Source organism: Passer domesticus, chromosome 8 (assembly GCF_036417665.1).
Source record: "Passer domesticus isolate bPasDom1 chromosome 8, bPasDom1.hap1, whole genome shotgun sequence".
Classification (NCBI taxonomy): Eukaryota; Metazoa; Chordata; class Aves; order Passeriformes; family Passeridae; genus Passer; species Passer domesticus.
The window spans coordinates 24284010-24302756 of record NC_087481.1 but is presented as its reverse complement, the minus strand read 5'-3'; the positions used below and the strand labels follow the sequence as shown (position 1 = coordinate 24302756).

General features: G+C 39.5%; 1 protein-coding gene across 1 annotated transcript; it reads left to right on the top strand.

Annotated features, from left to right (window-relative positions):
• The first annotated feature begins 13 nt into the window (after window positions 1–13).
• ATOH7 (atonal bHLH transcription factor 7) lies at window positions 14–16880 on the top strand. Its single transcript, XM_064429713.1, has one exon. The coding sequence runs from the start codon at window positions 15608–15610 to the stop codon at window positions 16061–16063; it is 456 nt and encodes a 151-aa protein (XP_064285783.1). The 5' UTR covers window positions 14–15607; the 3' UTR covers window positions 16064–16880.
• The last annotated feature ends 1867 nt before the right edge of the window (window positions 16881–18747 follow it).

Here is an 18747-nt window from a genome sequence, read left to right as displayed (position 1 = left end):
TTGTGATGCACATGAAGCTGATTAAGATCTGAGGGGAATCTTTATTGGTTACAGCAATGTCAATTATTTTTCAAAACCTGAAGATTTTCTCCTAAACTGAAAGCTTCTTCTATAATCTTTATGGAATGTACTGCTTCAGATTTTGTCACCATGATGTGGTCTTTCACTGGATGTATTAGGAATATGGAACTTTCAGTTACTCTAGCTAAAACTTTTCCCTTTCAAGTCACCTCTGTCTTAACCTTTGCTTTAGTTCTTTGCAATATTTCAGGGTGACGTGTTTTGAATTCAGAAGACAGCCTAATACTATGGGAGCAGTTGGATGTCATCCCCTTGTAAATCAGCAGGAACTTAGTTGTGCCAAGTTCCCTTCTTTCCATTTATTTTGAATTTTATCAGAACTTGTTAGTTACATCTTAAGTCCAAGTAGCTGGACAAGTGTGAGAATCTTAGTTTAAATAGAAAATTCTATCTCCTGCAGCTAGAAAGAACACACCAAAAATGTGATTTAAATGTGCTCCTCAACTCAGAGGCTAGGTGGCAAGCAAAAGGAGTGTCCAAATGAAATGCACATTCTTCTCCTGTCTTCAGTCTTGCTGGAGTTGGTGGAGCTGCAGTATGATTTATAACCCTGGACCTGTGATCAGGTGCAGATCACAGCTGTGGCAGCTCAGCTGCTGTGGCAGCTTTGGCCCTGGCCTGCTGTCCCCACAGCTCACATTGTTCCCTGGGTTGTTCCTGGGTTCTTCCTGGCTTCTGGAGCAGCAGTGCTGCTGCATCTCATTCTTCCTGATGGCTTAGGCAAAGGCTGAATCTGGCCCATAATCAGAAAGGCTTGTGGAAAAAAAGCCTTCCTTAGGAGTATAAGTGAACTAAAGAACCAGTTATTGTTCACCCATCCACATTTAACAAATAGACAGTACAATAATTTCTTTTACTCAAGAGGACTAATAATGAACATGGCCCATACATTTCAAAGAGTCTTGTTATCTAAATTTCCTGACCAAACGAATATCTTTGCTGCTTAAAGCATTTTTTTTTGTAGTTTACTACTACTTTGTCTCTATTTCTTTTCAGGATAGAAAAATCACCAGAGCTCAGGTGGGAGGCTATGCAGTAATGTGTTTGTAATCAACGTATTAGTTAATCAGCCATGATTTATTAATGATGAATTAATTATACCTGATTGTGCAGTTCTGCTGCCTAAATGGAGCTTTAAAGGAGTTATTTTATTAATCATCATTGTCTAATTGCAGACATTTACAGAAAGATTGCTAATTAAACATGCAACCATATGCAAAACAACTAAGGCTGCTGAGAGTGGCAAGAAAAAGCACTTATTTTCTGAGGAGCAACTTTATTCTGAAATATTGTGTAGCTGACCAGCTGATCCTGATTATTCACTAAGACTTATTTTAATGTATTGCACATTTCAGTTAACAGTAAAGGAAATCAGTTGTGACAAATTCTGTCTTCCCATATAAAAAAATAGGTTGTGCAAACTTAAAGTAATGTTATTTAGAACTTGTGTGGCCTTGTTTCACATCTTTTTGCAGAGGATTTGTTTAGTGTTTGTGGTGCAGAGGATTTGCAGAACTGTTTTGTGCTGCTCTCCTAATTAAGACTGGTGGCATAGAGATGTGTTGAACCAAGAGCAAATCACATGAAGGGAAATACAATTCCAAAAATTCCTGTGCACTTGAGTGTTATTTATTGTGAGAGAGTCCAACAGAAGCTTCAGGCCACTGTAAGGCTGGAGTAAATCCATGGCTAGATCCAGCAGCCCAGACGTGAACATTTAAATGCCCTTTTGCTTATTTTGCTTCTTAGGCATGTGCCTCTGCAGGGACACACTCATGTAGGGGCCAGGAGGAAAGCAGAAAGCCATGAGGAAGGAGGCAAAACAGGAAATTTTAGTGAGGAACAGAAACCATACCAAAATCTATTGCTATGGAAATGAATGTAGAGCTTAAAGGGATGTAAAGAAAATGGGAATAATTCAATAAGCCATTTAACAGGTTTGCCTATAGGAGTCATGAAACTACTTTGCACTTCTTGTGCATTATTTAGATGAGAATAGACAGAAAACATACATTAAAAGGTGTTATTAAATTTGGAAAGTTTTGCAAGAATAGGAAATTATAAAGACTTCATGAATGTGCACACAGTAAGAGGTCATAGAAAGGAGCCATGTGTTCCATAAGGGATAGGAAGGGAAATTAGCAACAGATGAGGCAGTTATTTCTGGGAAAGGAAAGATTTCTTTGTCTCAGTATTCATCAGAGTGACAGGGAAACATGCCGGGAACAGAGGGAACCTTCCCAGAAGTAAAAAAAAACAAAACCAAAACCTAAATTAAAATAAAGGCTGATGCTGGGTCAAGTAAAAATTAAATTAGTTCAATTAAAAACTGAAAAATCTGCCAATTAGGCACATTTTATTCTCACATCTATTTTTTTCCCCCAAGGAGTAAATCTGTCTTGAAATTAAGAGACTTAAACAAAAACACAGAACAAGGGATTTTTCTCAGTTGCTGAGTCACTGTCCTTTTCTTTCCTGAAGTTTACTGCAAACCATAAATAAAAATTTCCAAAGAATAGGAAAGTGGAAGAATAAAACCTAGGATATGACCAGATAGTCAATGGTGTGTATGGATTTTTTCCCTAGGAAGTTGGTCTTAGACTAAGACATTTAGATTTAATGTCTAAAGCAGAACATGAAAAACAAAAAAATTCTCTGTTTTTTTTTTTTTTTTTTTTACTTGGGTTTTTCCTCGTTGATTGGGAATGAAGGATATTCCTTGGATTTTAATGCTGTGATTCCTATAAGCCCAAGGTTTATTCACATTGCAGTGTTCTGTGACTTTTTTGGTGGTACACCCAAACCAGGAAACTGCTTCCCTGTGTGTCATTTTTGTGCTGGTAGGAGTTACAGGCAGGTAAAGTACATGAGGCAAACCCAAGGAAAATTCTGCAGAACATTTGTGGGATTGTGGAGAGGCTGAGGTGAAGGAGCTGAAGGAGGTGTGTGAGGAGCAGGAGGTGCAATGCCTGAGTGGAGACAATGTGGGCACTGTTCAAACCCTTGCACAGCCAGTTTGGATGATGTGGCAGTCAGGTTGGGAGATGCTAGGCCTGGGAAGAGATGATGTGGATTACAGCAGAGCTGGAGCAGGGTGTGAGGTGCAGCAAAGCCAGGAACCTGAGTCTGACTTCAAATGTCTTCTTTATTGACCTTTGCTGTGCTTTGGAGCCAAACCAAAGGGGACTGACCAGAGTGCCCATCCTACCAAGGTGGGAAATTCCAGCTGGAATTCTTGAAATTTTTTTCTGTTTCAGAAAGCTTCCTTTCTCCATAACTAATTATGGCTATAAACAAAAATAAATTAGAATCTTCACGGCTAGAATCATTTCAGTCACCCTTATTTAGGAAGAAATGGCTCATTCCTGAACAATATAATTCTATTTTAAGAACAGACTTTTGGGCTTTATTGTGTTTACACAATAGCAGCTTTCTAAAGATGTGTCTGGTTGACTTCCATAATTAACATCACAGCCTCTTTTCTTAACTGTATTTTTAAGGATTATGGGCATTAAAATTTTCAGAGACCTTTCAGCAGTCAGTTAATAGCAAAAATGAACAAAGTACCCTGTTAATAATAAACTGCAGGCACTTTTTAATAAAGTTACAATTTCAGCAGAAAAAAAATGTAGATTAAAAGGAAACACCTGCTCCTGTAAATTACTATGCTGCAGGTACCAGCCCAGGAGACTCTGCAGATGGTTCTGTATTTGCAAACCTGACCTCCCCACCCCTTCATCAATCTCTCACCGATTGATTCTCTCCAGAGCAGAACACACCATGTCCCAAGGTACTAGAAGACACCTTTGAATTAAATTAGTTCCAGACAGAATACCAGTTAATTGGTATTTCTGTTTCATTTTGGAAGTTCTTAACAAAGGATTTGATTGTCTTATTGAGCACTGGCACTGACTGAAGAGCAGTGCAGCCAGTTCCAAAGGGAACTGTATGTAGAAGGTGGTCTTTGCTGCATTCCTGGCTGATTGGGAGTGTGGATTAGGTTGTGTTATGCCTTAGGATTTTGAGATGGAGAAAAACAAAGTGGGATCTTGATCCTTAGAACAGTACAATATGAATTCATTGCTTCTGTTAGGCTTTCCTGCCAGCCAAGGAAAAGCAGGAGATACCTTAAGTTCTGTGTGTTTGTTTCCTCTCCTCAGTTGTTTTCAGGCATCTTGTTCTTTTAGTGACAGCTGACACTGATTGTGGCAGTCTTGTCTTAACTAGGAGAAATCTTCTTACATGGTTCTAACTGGGCCTGTGCAAAGGCCTTGTGCAATTTATTGAAACTTTTTTGCTTTGGGGGAGAAAATATCAACACCCTGTCTGGAAAACAGCCTTGCTGAAAAAAGTAGAGACAGGCTCATGTCTCCTGTCCAGCCACACATACATGTTCCTGTTTTGTCACCCATATTCCTCGCAAGTTTTCCTCGTGTTTGACTTTAAAAGCATCCCTAATTCTTCAAATCAATAGCACTTTCATCAGAGGCACATTTTTCTGTGAGTCTGAATTACACAAGTGTAATTATTACTGTGGTCAGACTTTTTTTTTTCTAAATTGTAAGAAAAAAAATTAATACATATCTTTTCACTTCTCAATTGGATGTGAATAAGGCCAGCTGCAATGGAAATAGAGCTGCCTTCCTGCATTTTTTATGGGAATTAAAGTCCATGAGTAATTGTTTACATAAATCATGATGTATGCAATTAAATAAGAATGATTGTGTAATTTATTTTGTGTGGAAAGAAGGAAACTTGTATAACAGCAGTGGCTGAAAATATTTCTGTAAAAAATTATTAGAACTCTTAATTTAAAATTTCCACTGTGATAATAATTAAGTTCCACTAAGATAATAATTTACTTTCCCATTCTCAAGTTTGTAGAATTCAAAAATTCAGAAGAAAACTTCACTGAAATCTGATACAATGCTGACTTTCAAGACTCTTGAAATCCTGAAATAAGGAATTAAGAGAAACAATTCGCTCCATGGGAGAAAAAAGGCAATACCTAGCTTTTAGATATCAAATGTTCAGTCCTTTTGCTGTGTACATGGAGTGCAGTGAGATTTTTTTTCCTCCTAGCTGTGGCTTATCACTTTATTCTATTGTGCCTGATGGGAAACATTGTCCTTTGTGCATTCTGAGCCAGCATTAACTATTAGCAGGCATGACATTAAGTGTTTCTTTATTCACAACTGCCTTTGCTGGTAGCTTTTAGGATACACCTGCCACCTCCAATTCATTAGAGCTCACAAATGTGACTTGGGAGAGCTGAAAATCTGGAACATCAAATGTTACCATGTGCCTAACTAGAACATCTTAATCTTTTAGAATTGCCTCTCTTTGATGGGGAAACCTCTGTGGCGTCCTGCTGTCCATCCAGACAAAAGAGCAGATGTGGAATATGAGTGTGTGCGTGGGCCCTCAGCTGTCTGGGCAGGGTGCAGAGCAAGAGAGCTCCAAGAGTTCCTCCTTAATTTGGAAAGCAGTAATTGCAACATCAGCCCTTAGTGTAAACATTTACTTAAAGTGACTGAGGATTACTTAGTTTGCATAACAGTTAAATTATAAAGTAAAGATCTAGTGGTAAAGTACAATAAAATTGAAGTTATATATATATAAAATATTTTATATGTGTGTGTATATATATACACATCAATTTGTTTAAAGGTTTCCTTTTCTTTCACTCATATACTAGATCTTTGCCATTTTTGAGTAAGTTTCAAATTTCAGAAGATAAAGATAACCTTACTGTAAAGGTTTTTTCAAAAAAAGCTAATAAAACTGAGCTTATGGAAAATAGAAAGATTAAACACATGTCCTCCCAGATGAGGTGAACATGAACAAGTCACTTTCTAGTTTACAGCGTTATGCACTGTGGTCCTGGACAACCAAACCTTATAGCTATTTTTCCCTTTGGATACTGGATTAGTCCCATTAGCTGCAGTAAGATTGCAGAAACACAGTGAAGTTAACATAAATGGGAAATTAGTATACAGAACATCAAATTACAATTCTCGTTTTCTTTCATAATGGGATTTTTGTGAGACTTTTCATCACTTAACCTTCTAAAACATTGTCATGGAATATTTATGTGACAATTCTTACATATTTCTAAGAGAAAAGAAACTAAGTCTGCAGCAGTGATAGTATATCTTTATGGACATACAATATTTAAAATGCCACGAGAGTGGATTTTTGATTTACATAACTGAATACATGAAATCTGAATTATATATATCAAAATCATGTGATCCATTATTTAAATAATTTAACTGATTAGATATATATTATTCTTCATTTAAATAATTTAACTGATTAGATATGTTCTATATGTATTTTATAGATACAAATTTAAATATAAGTGCCTAGAAGAAGGCACTTAGCTGAGAAAATGGAATTGAAAACATTTTACTAGGTCTGTTATTAACTGAGAATTCTTCTCTCTCATTTTTATGAAGCAGCACATGACAGTTCAAATCCTTGAAAATGTTACTGAAAATGCTATCACTTCTTATTTGTACCTATTTCCTTGGTAGTTATATTTACTTTCTGTATTTCTTCAGTGCAAAAGTGAAAGTTAAGAAAGCTTCCAAACAAATATGTGGGCTGCATGGCTCTTACCCCAGAAAGGCTCCTGTGAAGTGCTCTGGCAACTGATAGGAAGTACATTTATGTAACAGTTCTGCAAATATATAAAGTGAAGGATAATCGACAAAAGTCTCATTTGTGTAACAGCTTTGACCCATTAGGGGCTTTTAAATCATGCATCACTGGCTTCAGGGTTGCTGTTGTCAAGCTACTTACAGATCCTAGTTAAATCAGGCATTTCGTATTTTTGCCCTCATTCGCCTTTGTTTACCAGCAGGAGACAAAATATTTAATTAGTTTTGGGGCATTTATAATCTCCTCTGGGCCAGCTCCAGCCACAAAGCTGGACGCCACTCCCGAGTTAATTCCAGCCAGGCTGGCCCCTCCACTACAACATATGGGTAACCTCTGAGCCTTTAGCAAAAGTTGCAACTGAACTATGAGAGGGGTGGGACCTCCCCGCTGGGAAAATGCTGCCACAAAGCAGAGAGGGGCCAGCGTCACCAGGGCAGGTCAAGGCAGCACTTAGACCAAACAGCATCTGGCAAACTGTGCCAAGTAGAAATCAATGAGAAGCAGGGCGCTGGGTAGTAATTTTATGCCTGTTTACACAAGAAAATAACTCCTTCTGAAGTGAAAAATGATTTTATAAAAAGGTTACAGCATCCTTTGGCATCACTCTCTCTGTTGTTCCTTCTTGTATTTTTATTAGTCAATAAACTGATCTATACACGATTTTGTTTTGAGCAAGCAACATTAACTGTAGCATTAATTATGTTTTTGGGAGATGAGGAGTTATGAGAGTCTTCTTCCTAATTGGCTAGGAACCAGCTGTATAACTGTAATTCATTTCCAAGGTACAACAATCAGTCAGAGGGCTGGAGAAGAAATAAAACAAAGACACTTTCTAATCTTAGGGACTGTGTGTTCCTGCTACTGCAAACTGTTGCAGCTCAGTCCATTTGAAACCTTCCCATGTTTTATTATTGTCACTTTCTACTCCTGCCTGTATCTCTGCTTATATCTCATCTTGTGGCCCTTGTTTTTTCCCATTGCCTTTTATCACTTTTCTTTTTTCCCTGAAATTCCAGGTGCTGCTGTCTAATATTGTAAGCAGACTGCCTTTAAATTCAGTGAGATTACTTTGGGCTGAATATTAAATATATTCAGGTCTTTAGAGGTTCATGGCATTAGGTACTATATTTTATTCCACACAGAGCTTCTTCCTTTTCTGCTTCTCAAAAAGGAGACCATTCTCTACTGGCTTTTGTTTTTTGTCTACTTGTCAAGAAGTATTTCTGTTTTCAACAAATTCCACCCTCATTTTCATCCTTAAACTACCTTGTATTGTTCTGCACATCCATTATTTCTGTTCTTGGAGTGAAGCAGGTTGCAGGTTTCAAGTCACAAGTCAGTGTCCCACGAGTGGATGGCAGCACTCATTTCCACCTCTCCTTGGGTTTTGTGGCAACAGGTGCAGGGAAGAGGTCAGCTCCAGTCTGAGGTCTTTATCCTTCTTGATAGAGAATAGACAGTAGAGAGGGACTTTTCACTGTAGGAAAGAATTGAGGAAATCAACGTTTTTGGTGTAAGGAACAACAAGCAGAATGTTCAGAGTGGCTGTCATTGGTCCTGTCCCCTGGACAGTTGGCATGTGAGGGAAAAAACCTCACTAGAAGTGAGATGGACTAGCTGTTCATGTCTGGGGAGAGAAATGGTGCTTTCACTCAGGGAGTGCATTTTTTTCACAGTTGGAAATGATGCAGAAAAGTTTTAATAAAATAGGACGTAATTCAGTAATAAAATGCTGCAATTTTTTTCCTGCTTTTGAAGTACACCAAACTCCTTGCTTGACCAAAATCTGCATGTGCAAGCAGGTTTTTTGTTTGTTTGATTGTAAATAAGATTTTTTCTGATGAGGTATTTGGGAAACTCAGTGGGAGCACATTCTTACACTCCTCTCTTTTGATACCATGACACACATTTTATATCTGCCTTTCTCTGCTCCTTTTTCCCCTCAGGAGTAAACAGAAAGATCCACTCCTGTAACAGCTCTCTCTTCCATAGGCTGTGCTTAACTCAGTTCATTGCCAATACCAAAGCCTGTAGATACTGTATGAACAGGTTTAGTTCTCCTGTGTATCAGGAATACAATCCCCAGGGATTAAGAGAAAGAAGGTTATCAAAAAATAAAAAGGGGTTGTTTGTTCACACCTTGATATTTGATCTTCAACAGCTGGGAAGAGTCTTCTAGAAAATTAATTTTGTTCCATGATGAATTTCCATACTGTCTCTCAGCATAGTTACCCATTCAGTTTCTATTTTTAGGACTTTTTGTAGGCTTTCCACTCAATTCCAAAGGAAAAAAATTAAAGGCTAACTTGTGAATGGTCCTGGTATTTTTTTAAAATGTAGAGCAAATGAAATTGAGGGGTTTTTTAGCAGTGATTGCAATAATGTTAATGTATTTTTTGTGCTTCTGATGTCATAGCAAATAGGTAATTTAAGAGTAACTAACTACAATGTAAGAAAGATTGTCTTTTCACAAGGTTGGTGTGGGGAACTGGCTCAGTCTGAGGCCTCCCATGCTGGTGTTTGGGAGGAAGCAGCTCCTAGGGACAGAAAAGCCATAACACCACCTGATCCAGCAAAAGGCTGACCTGTCAGCAGGTAAAATGTAATAACAAATCATACTTTCTGCTTGAGGCTGTCTGACCATGTCTGTTGATTAAGGAAGAGCACAGCTGATTTCCTATTAAAATATTTTGGTTCATCCATTCTTTGCAGCAAGCTTGGGATTTTTGGTTTTGTTTCATTTGTAGCAGTGGTGTTGCTGCAGTGTCAAGCATTCCATTCAATTCAGCTACATTTATAAAGTTCTAAAAACATGTGCACACATCCTAATATACAGGCAGATTCATAAATAGTTGGGCTTTCGCTGTTGCCACCTCTGCAGAAGCTGTTTGGAATAAAACATTTCTGGTTTGAGGCTAAAAGGACCAGCCAATGGCATTTGGAGGGCAGTGGGCACAGGGGGTAAACATGAGAGCTGCCATCCCTGTAACCTCAAAGAGCCCCTTGTATTTTACAGAGGTGACTGTGATGCACAGGTGTGAGGAATGGGCAGGGTGATAACTGGATGAGAGACGCCTGAAAAAGTTAGAAAAGAGGAGGGGAGAATAGGACTAAGGTAAGAGCCTCAGAACTGAGAGATGAACAACCTCTGGAGAATTGCTCTCTCCAGACTCTGGTGCTGAACCCAGGAGTCCTGAGTTTATAATTCCTTCTGCTGAGAGGAAATGTGGTCAAATCAGCTGATGGAGTATGTCCTGACCATCTATTTCATCTTTCTAATCCTGAGGTATCTGATCTATGAAAAGATAATGATCTACCACTTGTGCTGCTGATTACCCTGTTAGAGGTTTTATAGAACAGCTTAGGAAAACATCTATTAGAGATCACAGAAACAGTAATTCCTGTTTGGAATCAGGAAGATAAAATAGATTCCTTCCCTCATCTGGTTCATGGTGTAGAGCATGCACAGTGCTTTTAATAATTCTCAAGCTATGGAAGACTAATGGAAGGTCTTCCCTGGAAGACTCTTGTCTCATTGAAACTGAGTATATAGGAAAATAAAAGGTGTTTAGAGAAACTTTAAATAAATGGGTTCTGCTCTTGCCTGTGTCAGAATGCCTATGTAATGCTTAACAAGTAAATTTAACTTCTTTTAAAATTTGTATTGCCCAGTGGTACTGGAGGTAGTGCTGCTCAAGTTAATTCACAGCTGAAAGATGAACAGAGAGTCAGTATTTAGCCAGACTAGTTGGTTCAGCTGTGGAACAAAGCTGCCACAGCTGTGGTCCTGCAGCAGCCAAGCTTCCTTGCCCAGTTCTGCTGGAGCAGTGAGCGTTGTGCCAGGTTGCTGTGTGTGCCCTGGTGTGTTGTAGGTTCCCTTGTGAAAAACATCAGGACAGCTTTTGCAAATTGCTGAGCAGTGCAGGTGCAGCTGGTCTTGACAAACAACTGTATTTTTAAGCACATGCCATGTGTGTGATACTTGGAAAATTCACTAGCTTTGTAATACCTCAGAGCTTTTTTGCTGCTCTTGTGGGGCAGTGGGTTGCAGTGTCATTCTAGGTGGAAACTTCTTTCATCATCTATTGTGTGCGTATACAAAGATAACTAATGTAGCCAAATTCAATATATAATGTTAGGTGAACAGTTAAATGTTCAAGACACATTCCTCTAGTAATGTGGTAAGAGGACTCCTTTCTCCTTTTTTGTTTTTTTAAGAGGTTTCTGACCTCCTGTTTCAAAAAAAACCCCTGAGGCTTTTTTGAGCCTCACCTGGAGGAGGTGAGAAGGATAATGTGAAACAGAAGAGAAATGGTGAATTGAGGAGTGGTAACTGGGATGGCAGAGAGAGCCTGAGGTGCAGCTGGGACAGTTACCTGGCTGCTGGGAAGGAGAGCTCAGCCCAGAGAGCCTGAGGAGGAAAGGGAACTGCTCTGTTACTTTATAGGAAAAGGTGTCCAGTGCCAGGGTGGGAAGCCCCAGGTGAAATGACTACAAACTCCTCCCGCAGCTGTTATTGTTATTCCATTTCCAGTGTTAGTTACTAACTGTCCCTGCAGGATACAACATTCTCTAGTGAATTTTTGGGTTTGGATCCTTCTGTAGCTGTGACAGGGACAACAATGCAAACAACCAAGGCAGGAAAAGAAGTGATTCTGCACACCATGGATTTCCAGCCTGTCTTGTGAGCTGTGTCAAGTGTTGCAAGAAGTGGGGCCCTTAAGGATGGCCATGCTTTGGTAGTTTCCCACCTGCTCTTAATTAGGCAGCATATAGCATGCCATCCCTTCTGCTTTGCTCAGGGTGAACGGCAGGGTGAGGAGTCCTGAGCCTTTTAGAAAGGTCCTACCTGGGAGGAAATAGTTCTGCCTGGAAGGGAGAGGTAAGATTCTTGTTTTGATACATTGCTTGTATATGTTTTTGTAAATATAGGTAGAGAAAGTAGGGAGGAATTAGAGTTTAACCAGAAATATTGCTTTCACTTCATTTTAAATTTATATCTGGTCCCAGTCAATCCCCAATAAAAGTAATAAAAGTAATTAGATCGTGTTTTTCATAGTAGTACCGGTGAAAGGCATCCATCTCTTAGTGGGTGCTGCACTAATTGCATCTGCGTTTTTAACTTGGATACCTAGCAGACAATTTTGAATGGGTTTATGTATGTAGTCATAAATCCTGAAACTACCTAATTTCTTTAATGGACTGAACCTCTCCTTAATTTTCCTAATATTGGTGGTGACTTGAAGTTGCTAAAATAATCTGGTTTATGACTGAAATAGCATTCTTATCTGTCTCTTGTTTTTCTCTGAGTGAAACATAATATTTTGATTAATGATACTGGTTTAGAATTAAAATATGACACAGGAATAATGCTGCAAGGATCATGGAGTAACACTACGTTGGTACCTGCATAGTTAGAGAATCAAAGATTGAAATTTGAGCAACTGGGTAGACACAGAACTTCTTTCTGGTGATGTTGGTGTTTTTCTGCCTCAAGATTATGAGGAAAAAAAAGAGTAAAAGGGAATTTTTTGGGAAATGAAACCCATTAAACTAATATAAGTTAGGATTTAAGAAAAAGTTTTAGCACCACAGCAATTTATCACATCAGGATATATAGTATCTTTTAAAAATAAAATGTAATAAAAATATTGATAATAATGTAAAAATATTTAAAATAGTAATATATATGAGGAATTATTAAAAGTAAAGAGAGGAGGGAATAAGATTACATAAGAACTAATTAAGACAAGCTGAAATATACAGGAAATCAAACTGAGTGAAGGAAACCTGTGAAAATTCCCATAGATACCCTTTCTCTTACTCACTGAGCAATAAAGCAGATTATTTTTTAGTTTGAGGTAACACTATGATAAGGCTATGCAGTGGGGATGTGCAAATTAACTAGCTTGTATGAATAAGACCTTGATACATTTTTTATTTTGCTTTCATAAAGCAGGAACTTTACAAAATTTTAAGTTATGAAAACCAGGTATTTTGATAAGCCAGCATTTTTTAGCTTTGCCTATGAGCTATAAAATCCTATTATTAGTCTAAAGGGATCTGGGCTCTTGTCCTGTGATTTGATAGTAAATCATTTAAGCAGAAGTTTACAGCGTGTTCAGTAGGAGAGATAAATCACAGCTTCTCTCCTGAGATTACAGCAGTATGTTAGTCAAAGCATGATGATGGTGGTGAATCAATTAGGGAGGGAGAATTAAGAGCACTGCTGTGTACTGGCTTACTGTGCATTAGTGAAGGAGAACACAAAATTTCTGAATCACTGTGATTTTCAATAAATTTGAAATCTTCATTATAATTTATACTTTCAAGACATATTAGATTAAAAAAAGAAAACTGCTGCTGAGTGAAAAAATACAGTACTCTATTTTAAATTGGAGCTTTTTGTGTTTATGGCATGATGTTAGCAGCACTCTTTAAGATGAAGAGTGATTAACTACCTGAATTGAGTAGCAGCTCTCATGAGAACACACAGTATTTATTAACTTACAGAACACCTTAATTCTCTGGTGTTCTTTTACATGAAAAATTGTTTGACATTCATTGTAAGAGACATAGGGTTTAACCAACAGACTTATTAGGGCTAGAAGGCTGCAGGAGCACTGAAATATGCTTTAGCAGTAGCACGAAGATCAGATGGGGATCTTCTCTACTGCACATGCAGTGCTTCCCATGGAGCATCTTCAGAAACAGAAATCTCACAAGCTCTAATTGCTGATCCTTTAGGGAAGACATATGTTTCTGTGGGTTTTTGGAGGGAGCTGTTCTCACACAGGTCAGAAAGTGGCACTTTAGCGAGTGGTAGTGGCTCTTTATGTTTGGAGAACAGGTCAGCGCACACAGATAGCCGAGTGGAAAATTTCTAATGAAACGTGACCAAGTTGCACTTCTTTAAAAATTGAAGAAGTGGCATACATTTTGATAATGGGATAATGGAGACTCCCTACCCCACCTATCATCTCTGCTCATGATCATTAGGATGCGGAATATTAAGAGCAGAGCAACTGGGCGTAACAGCCGACGTCCAACATCTGTCATGCTGGAGTCCATTAGTGTTCAATTGCATCCTATTGTTTTTGGATTATTCAACCTCATTTCATTGGCATTGCTTTTGCTAGGGATTAATCAGCTGTTTACAACTACACCAAGTTTTGGAGTCATGATGAAAACAATTGAGCTATAGTTCTAAATAAATATACAGTGTTCAGTCTCTGATGAAAAAAGTTACTAATTTATGAATGCTGGTAACAATTTAATTAAGTTTGAAATCAATACAGATAATAAATCATTGTGTGGCAGGGTTTTTTTTTCCTTTTGTGTACATCATAAAAAGATCATGTGATATTTCCTTGTAAGTTTATGTAGTTGTGATTTTAGTACAATACAAGTACAGTAAAAGAAAGATGTTGTTATTATGGGGCAGGGGTGTGTGTATATTGTGGCTCCTCTGGCATCTCAGTTATAGCAGAATTGATCCCTTGCTGCCAGAAAGCAGTTTTGTTTTTCACATCCTCTTTTATTCTTGTCACTTATTTAGAGATATTACTAAAAATACACCTTTAATTCATGTCAAATACGCATATATACTTTAATAGGGTGTATTAAAAAGGGCAATTTTCAGATGATTAGTATGCTTACATATTTTTGTGTATAACTATCATAACCCATCTAAATATTTTTGCAATTATTACATAAATCTATTGCTACATTTTAACTGTTTAAATGTATTTAAATTATTCTAATGACTTTGAGTTTGCTGACAGGCAAATATATAATCCCCTTTTTTCTTAAGATATTACTCTGGTTGCAATGTTGTGTGCTTTCTACAACATTAAAATTGTGAAGGTTGAGGGGTTTCTAATAATTTGAGTTTACTTATTTTGGTACCATATGTGCAAAACTGTGGCATTCTTGGCTGTGTATCTTTTATCTCTTTCTCCTGTTTGATTAATGCAGTTATTCTTCTATCCTCAATATTTAGCCTGAATTTTCACATGTTTTAATGTACAAATGCTACAATGCACAGAGATTTTTTTCCCCCCCCTGAGTTACAACAGATTATCCATTGAAAGGGTCTTTTGCTTAACTGCCCAGAGTCTTGTGGGGCCAGCCAGACACTACTCCAGATGGCAAGTTGTTAGGGCTGGACAGAATGGCTTTGGAAGACTTCTCAGCAGATGAAGGCTGTAATGTTGGGATTTTGCTGTTTGGCTTTTTCCCCCTGTAGTTCCCAGGGTGGGAAGGTGCTGGGATGGCAGCAGCGTGCCGCCCGCCCACCTGCTGCCACCTGTTCAGCTCTTGCCGTTCCTATAAAGCCTCGTCTGGTCCGCTCCACACAATCCTTGCTGGCCAGCAGAGCCAGGAGAGAGATCTCTCTTGGGAGGTCACGGCTCCAGAGCACAGCCCTTCAGCATCGCAAAATCCCCTCCTCGGCTGAATCAGGACTTCTCTCACTGGAAACAGCCATTTGGAGTTGTTGTGCCTTTAATCCAGTAAGATCCTTCTCGGGTTCAACGGACCGTTTTCGTCGTAACATACATTTTGAGAATGGGGATTTCATTGTTTTCTCTCTCTTTTTGAGATTTAAGAAATTTAAAGAATGAAAGCATAAGGCAAAAAAATGCTTCTTTCTTTCAACGATAAGAAAATTTTCAGATGTTTCCAGAAGAAGTTCTATTTTATTATATTTATTTTTTAGAAGGCAAGAAAAATACCCCATAATTGATATCAGGAAACAGATTCAAGTGGTACGAAGGCTACTCCATGAGTGCTTTCCTTACCACTTTTTAGAAAGCGAATTTTTGCTAGGTGATCTCTGTGCGTGTGAAAGCGAAGCTGCATGAAAACCTGTAACTCCAGTGAGCTGGCCTCGGGCGTGGAGCCGGGCGCGCGGTGCAGGAGCGGAGCGGGCTGTGCCGTGCGGTGCAGCTCGGAGAGGATGGAGAACGCTGCCAGGAGGAGGCTGGCTGCCAACGCCCGCGAGAGGCGTCGCATGCAGGGCCTCAACACGGCCTTCGACCGCCTGAGGAAGGTGGTTCCGCAGTGGGGGCAGGACAAGAAACTGTCCAAGTACGAGACCCTGCAGATGGCTCTGAGCTACATCATGGCCCTGACCAGGATCCTGGCCGAGGCCGAGAGGTTCAGCACTGAGCGAGAGTGGCTCAGCCTGCACTGTGAGCACTTCCACGGCGACAGCTACCACCGCTACCCGGCACCGAAACCCGCGGGCGACGGCGAGCCCTACGCGCACAGGGTGTTCAGCTACCACCCCGAGCACTTCCAGATAGCTAACTAGAACTTGGTGCCACCTCAGTCTGCAGCAGGCCAGATGTGTAATTTAATGATTAGCAAGAGTTAATCTGCTTGACTAAGGTAATATTGGCATTATAATGGCTCATTCTTGTTTGCATCTTGCAGTCATTTGACAAAATAAATTTGCTCTCAGAACATAAAGTCAAAAGGTATTTAAGATGAATGAATTTATGTAATACCGGTGGAAATTATACTTTAATTTGAAACATTTCTGACAATTGTTTCCTAGTTTATCTAGTGTATTTAATGCTTTAATTAAAAAGTTGGTTTTTTGGTTTTTTTTTTAACTGTGCTGAATCACGACAGTATTTCTACAGATCATGGGACAAGTTGACCCGTGGTGTAACTGAATGGAATAGCACTAGAAATGGACCTCATTCCGTGTTTTTCTTTTTATGTCAGCTTTAAAGTTGTTCTTTAGTGTCTTTTTGCATAAATGGTTCACATGGAAAAAGTTTTATAATGTATTGGAGTTCTAGTCCTCAGAGAACTAACTTTCTTAAACTTTGTAAGTTTGACATATGGGTTCCAAAGTTGTGTAGGTTTGCTTTAATCCAGTTTATGGTGTCTCTTGTATGCTCGAAAAAGAGCTGGTTTCAAGTCATGGAAGGAATGTTTTATTTTCAATGGCTGTAAAAACACGTGTGATTGTATACCATAAATGAGAATGCTGATGTGAAAATAATCTAAGCTTCTAGATTTTTGTGGGCTTTAAATGATGGGATTTTATTTTTTAATCTTATGTTACCTGGAAACAATAACAGATTTTGTAAATCTTAAATAAAGTGTTTTATATGCTATGTCCTCACCAAATATCTGAAACTCCTACTCTAAGAATTACTTATTAGTGGATTTTCTGCCCCAAATGTTACACTACTTTTATCACAATCCTGGCAGTTTCATGTGCTAAAGAAACGACCAGTAAATATTTTCTTTCCAGTTACAGTAAGGAGTGTATTTTATGTACAAATTTGGGAAATAATTACGATGCATTCTTGCAGAGCAGTTGAGTTAATCTCAGCCCTGGTGATGTGCTGAATGGCCTTTTGTTCACTTGTGGGGGATAGAGGGGTCTGGGGGAAAAGGCAGAAGAGGAGAGGAGGTTGGGAAGGTAAAGAAAGGAGGAGAGCAGGGCTGCAGGGGAAGCAGGCGTGTTTGCGGCGGGGTGCAGAGGCTGCAGGCTGGGCTGCGGTGCTGCTGCGGTGCAGCAGCCTGTGAGCTGGAGGGTGCTGCTGCGGAGGGGACCTGGCAGAGCAGAGCCCGGCGAGGGAAGGGGAAAACCAGCCGAGCCCCCAGCAGCTGGCGGCGGATTTCCAGCAGGGAGGGCTGGCGGGCTCCCTGCTGCCTGCTGCCATCGCTTGTGTTTTAGGATTCTCCCGAACGGCTAATGAATAGCTTGATAGGAGTTATTTTCGACCATTGAACAGCTTTCAGAGAAGAACAAAGGCGTTAACAGGAACGAAGGCGTGTTTGGGGAGCGGGCTATGCTGCAGGAGCTGCCGTCCCTGTGCCCGTCCCTGTGCCCGTCCCTGTGCCCGTCCCTGTGCCCGTCCCTGTGCCCGTCCCTGTGTCTGTCCCCGTCCCTGTGCCCGTCCCCGTGCCCGTGTCCGTCCCTGTGCCGGTCCCTGTGCCCGTCCCTGTGCCCGTCCCTGTGTCTGTCCCTGTCCCTGTGTCTGTCCCTCGCTGCCGTTCCTCCCCGGGCACTGTCACAGCCTCTGCCTTTCCTGCCCTGCGAGCTGCCCTGGCGGCTGGCTGGAACACACTGTGTGCTCTCAGCAAGTCTCGCCTTTGAACACTGGCACTCAGGAATGGGTTTTTAATTCTATATTTAGCCTCTTTAAAGGTAATGATTAGTGTTAATTATTATATTCGCTTCGTGTGAATTACATTAGGTCTTTATCAGCGAGCCGAAAGTGGATTCAACCTAAGATATGAAGTCATGTTACTCAGCCAGTAGAATTAGTTATTGTCCAGCATACAGTCAAGTTAATACTGTGTGAATATTCCTTACCATTAAGTGGCAAGTTTATGTGTGTAACAACTATGAATACAATTGTTAATTAAATGATGTGCTATCTTACCCTAATGTGTTAGCTATAAACTTCAGGCAGACACTGTCTCACCTGCGCTGCTAACAGCAGTGGGTTTTCCATGCTGAAACAGGAATTAGATGTCAATAAGCCATGTGATTATATGACATAGAGAGCTTGGATTAGTGAAAGATTGCCTAAAGCTGAGGTGGGAAGGGGAATACAGTACAAAATGATAAATGGCAGAATAAGGTGCAAGAACACAACTGATGCTTCCATGCTAATGGCATAGGATTTGTTTTTGTGGGTCATGACATTGCAGTAATTCAGGTAAAAGTATACTTAACAGCCATTTCTCTTCCAATTTTGTTTCTTCTGTGCAGCATTGTACTTTATTATCTTCTGCATATGATGATATAGTTAAAAAATAATGGATTAGTATGCAGGAAATGATTAAATGGTAATAAATGCTCATAAAGAGGAACAAAGCAACACCAACCATGAAATATCTGTGCTCATGTTACCAAAAGTTACTAAGAATTGAAACTTAAGCCCTGCAAAGCTCTTCAGTGCAGTGTGTAGGTAGTGAGCACTTAAAAATCATGTCATGGTATCAATCTCTGCTTCTGATCAGTAT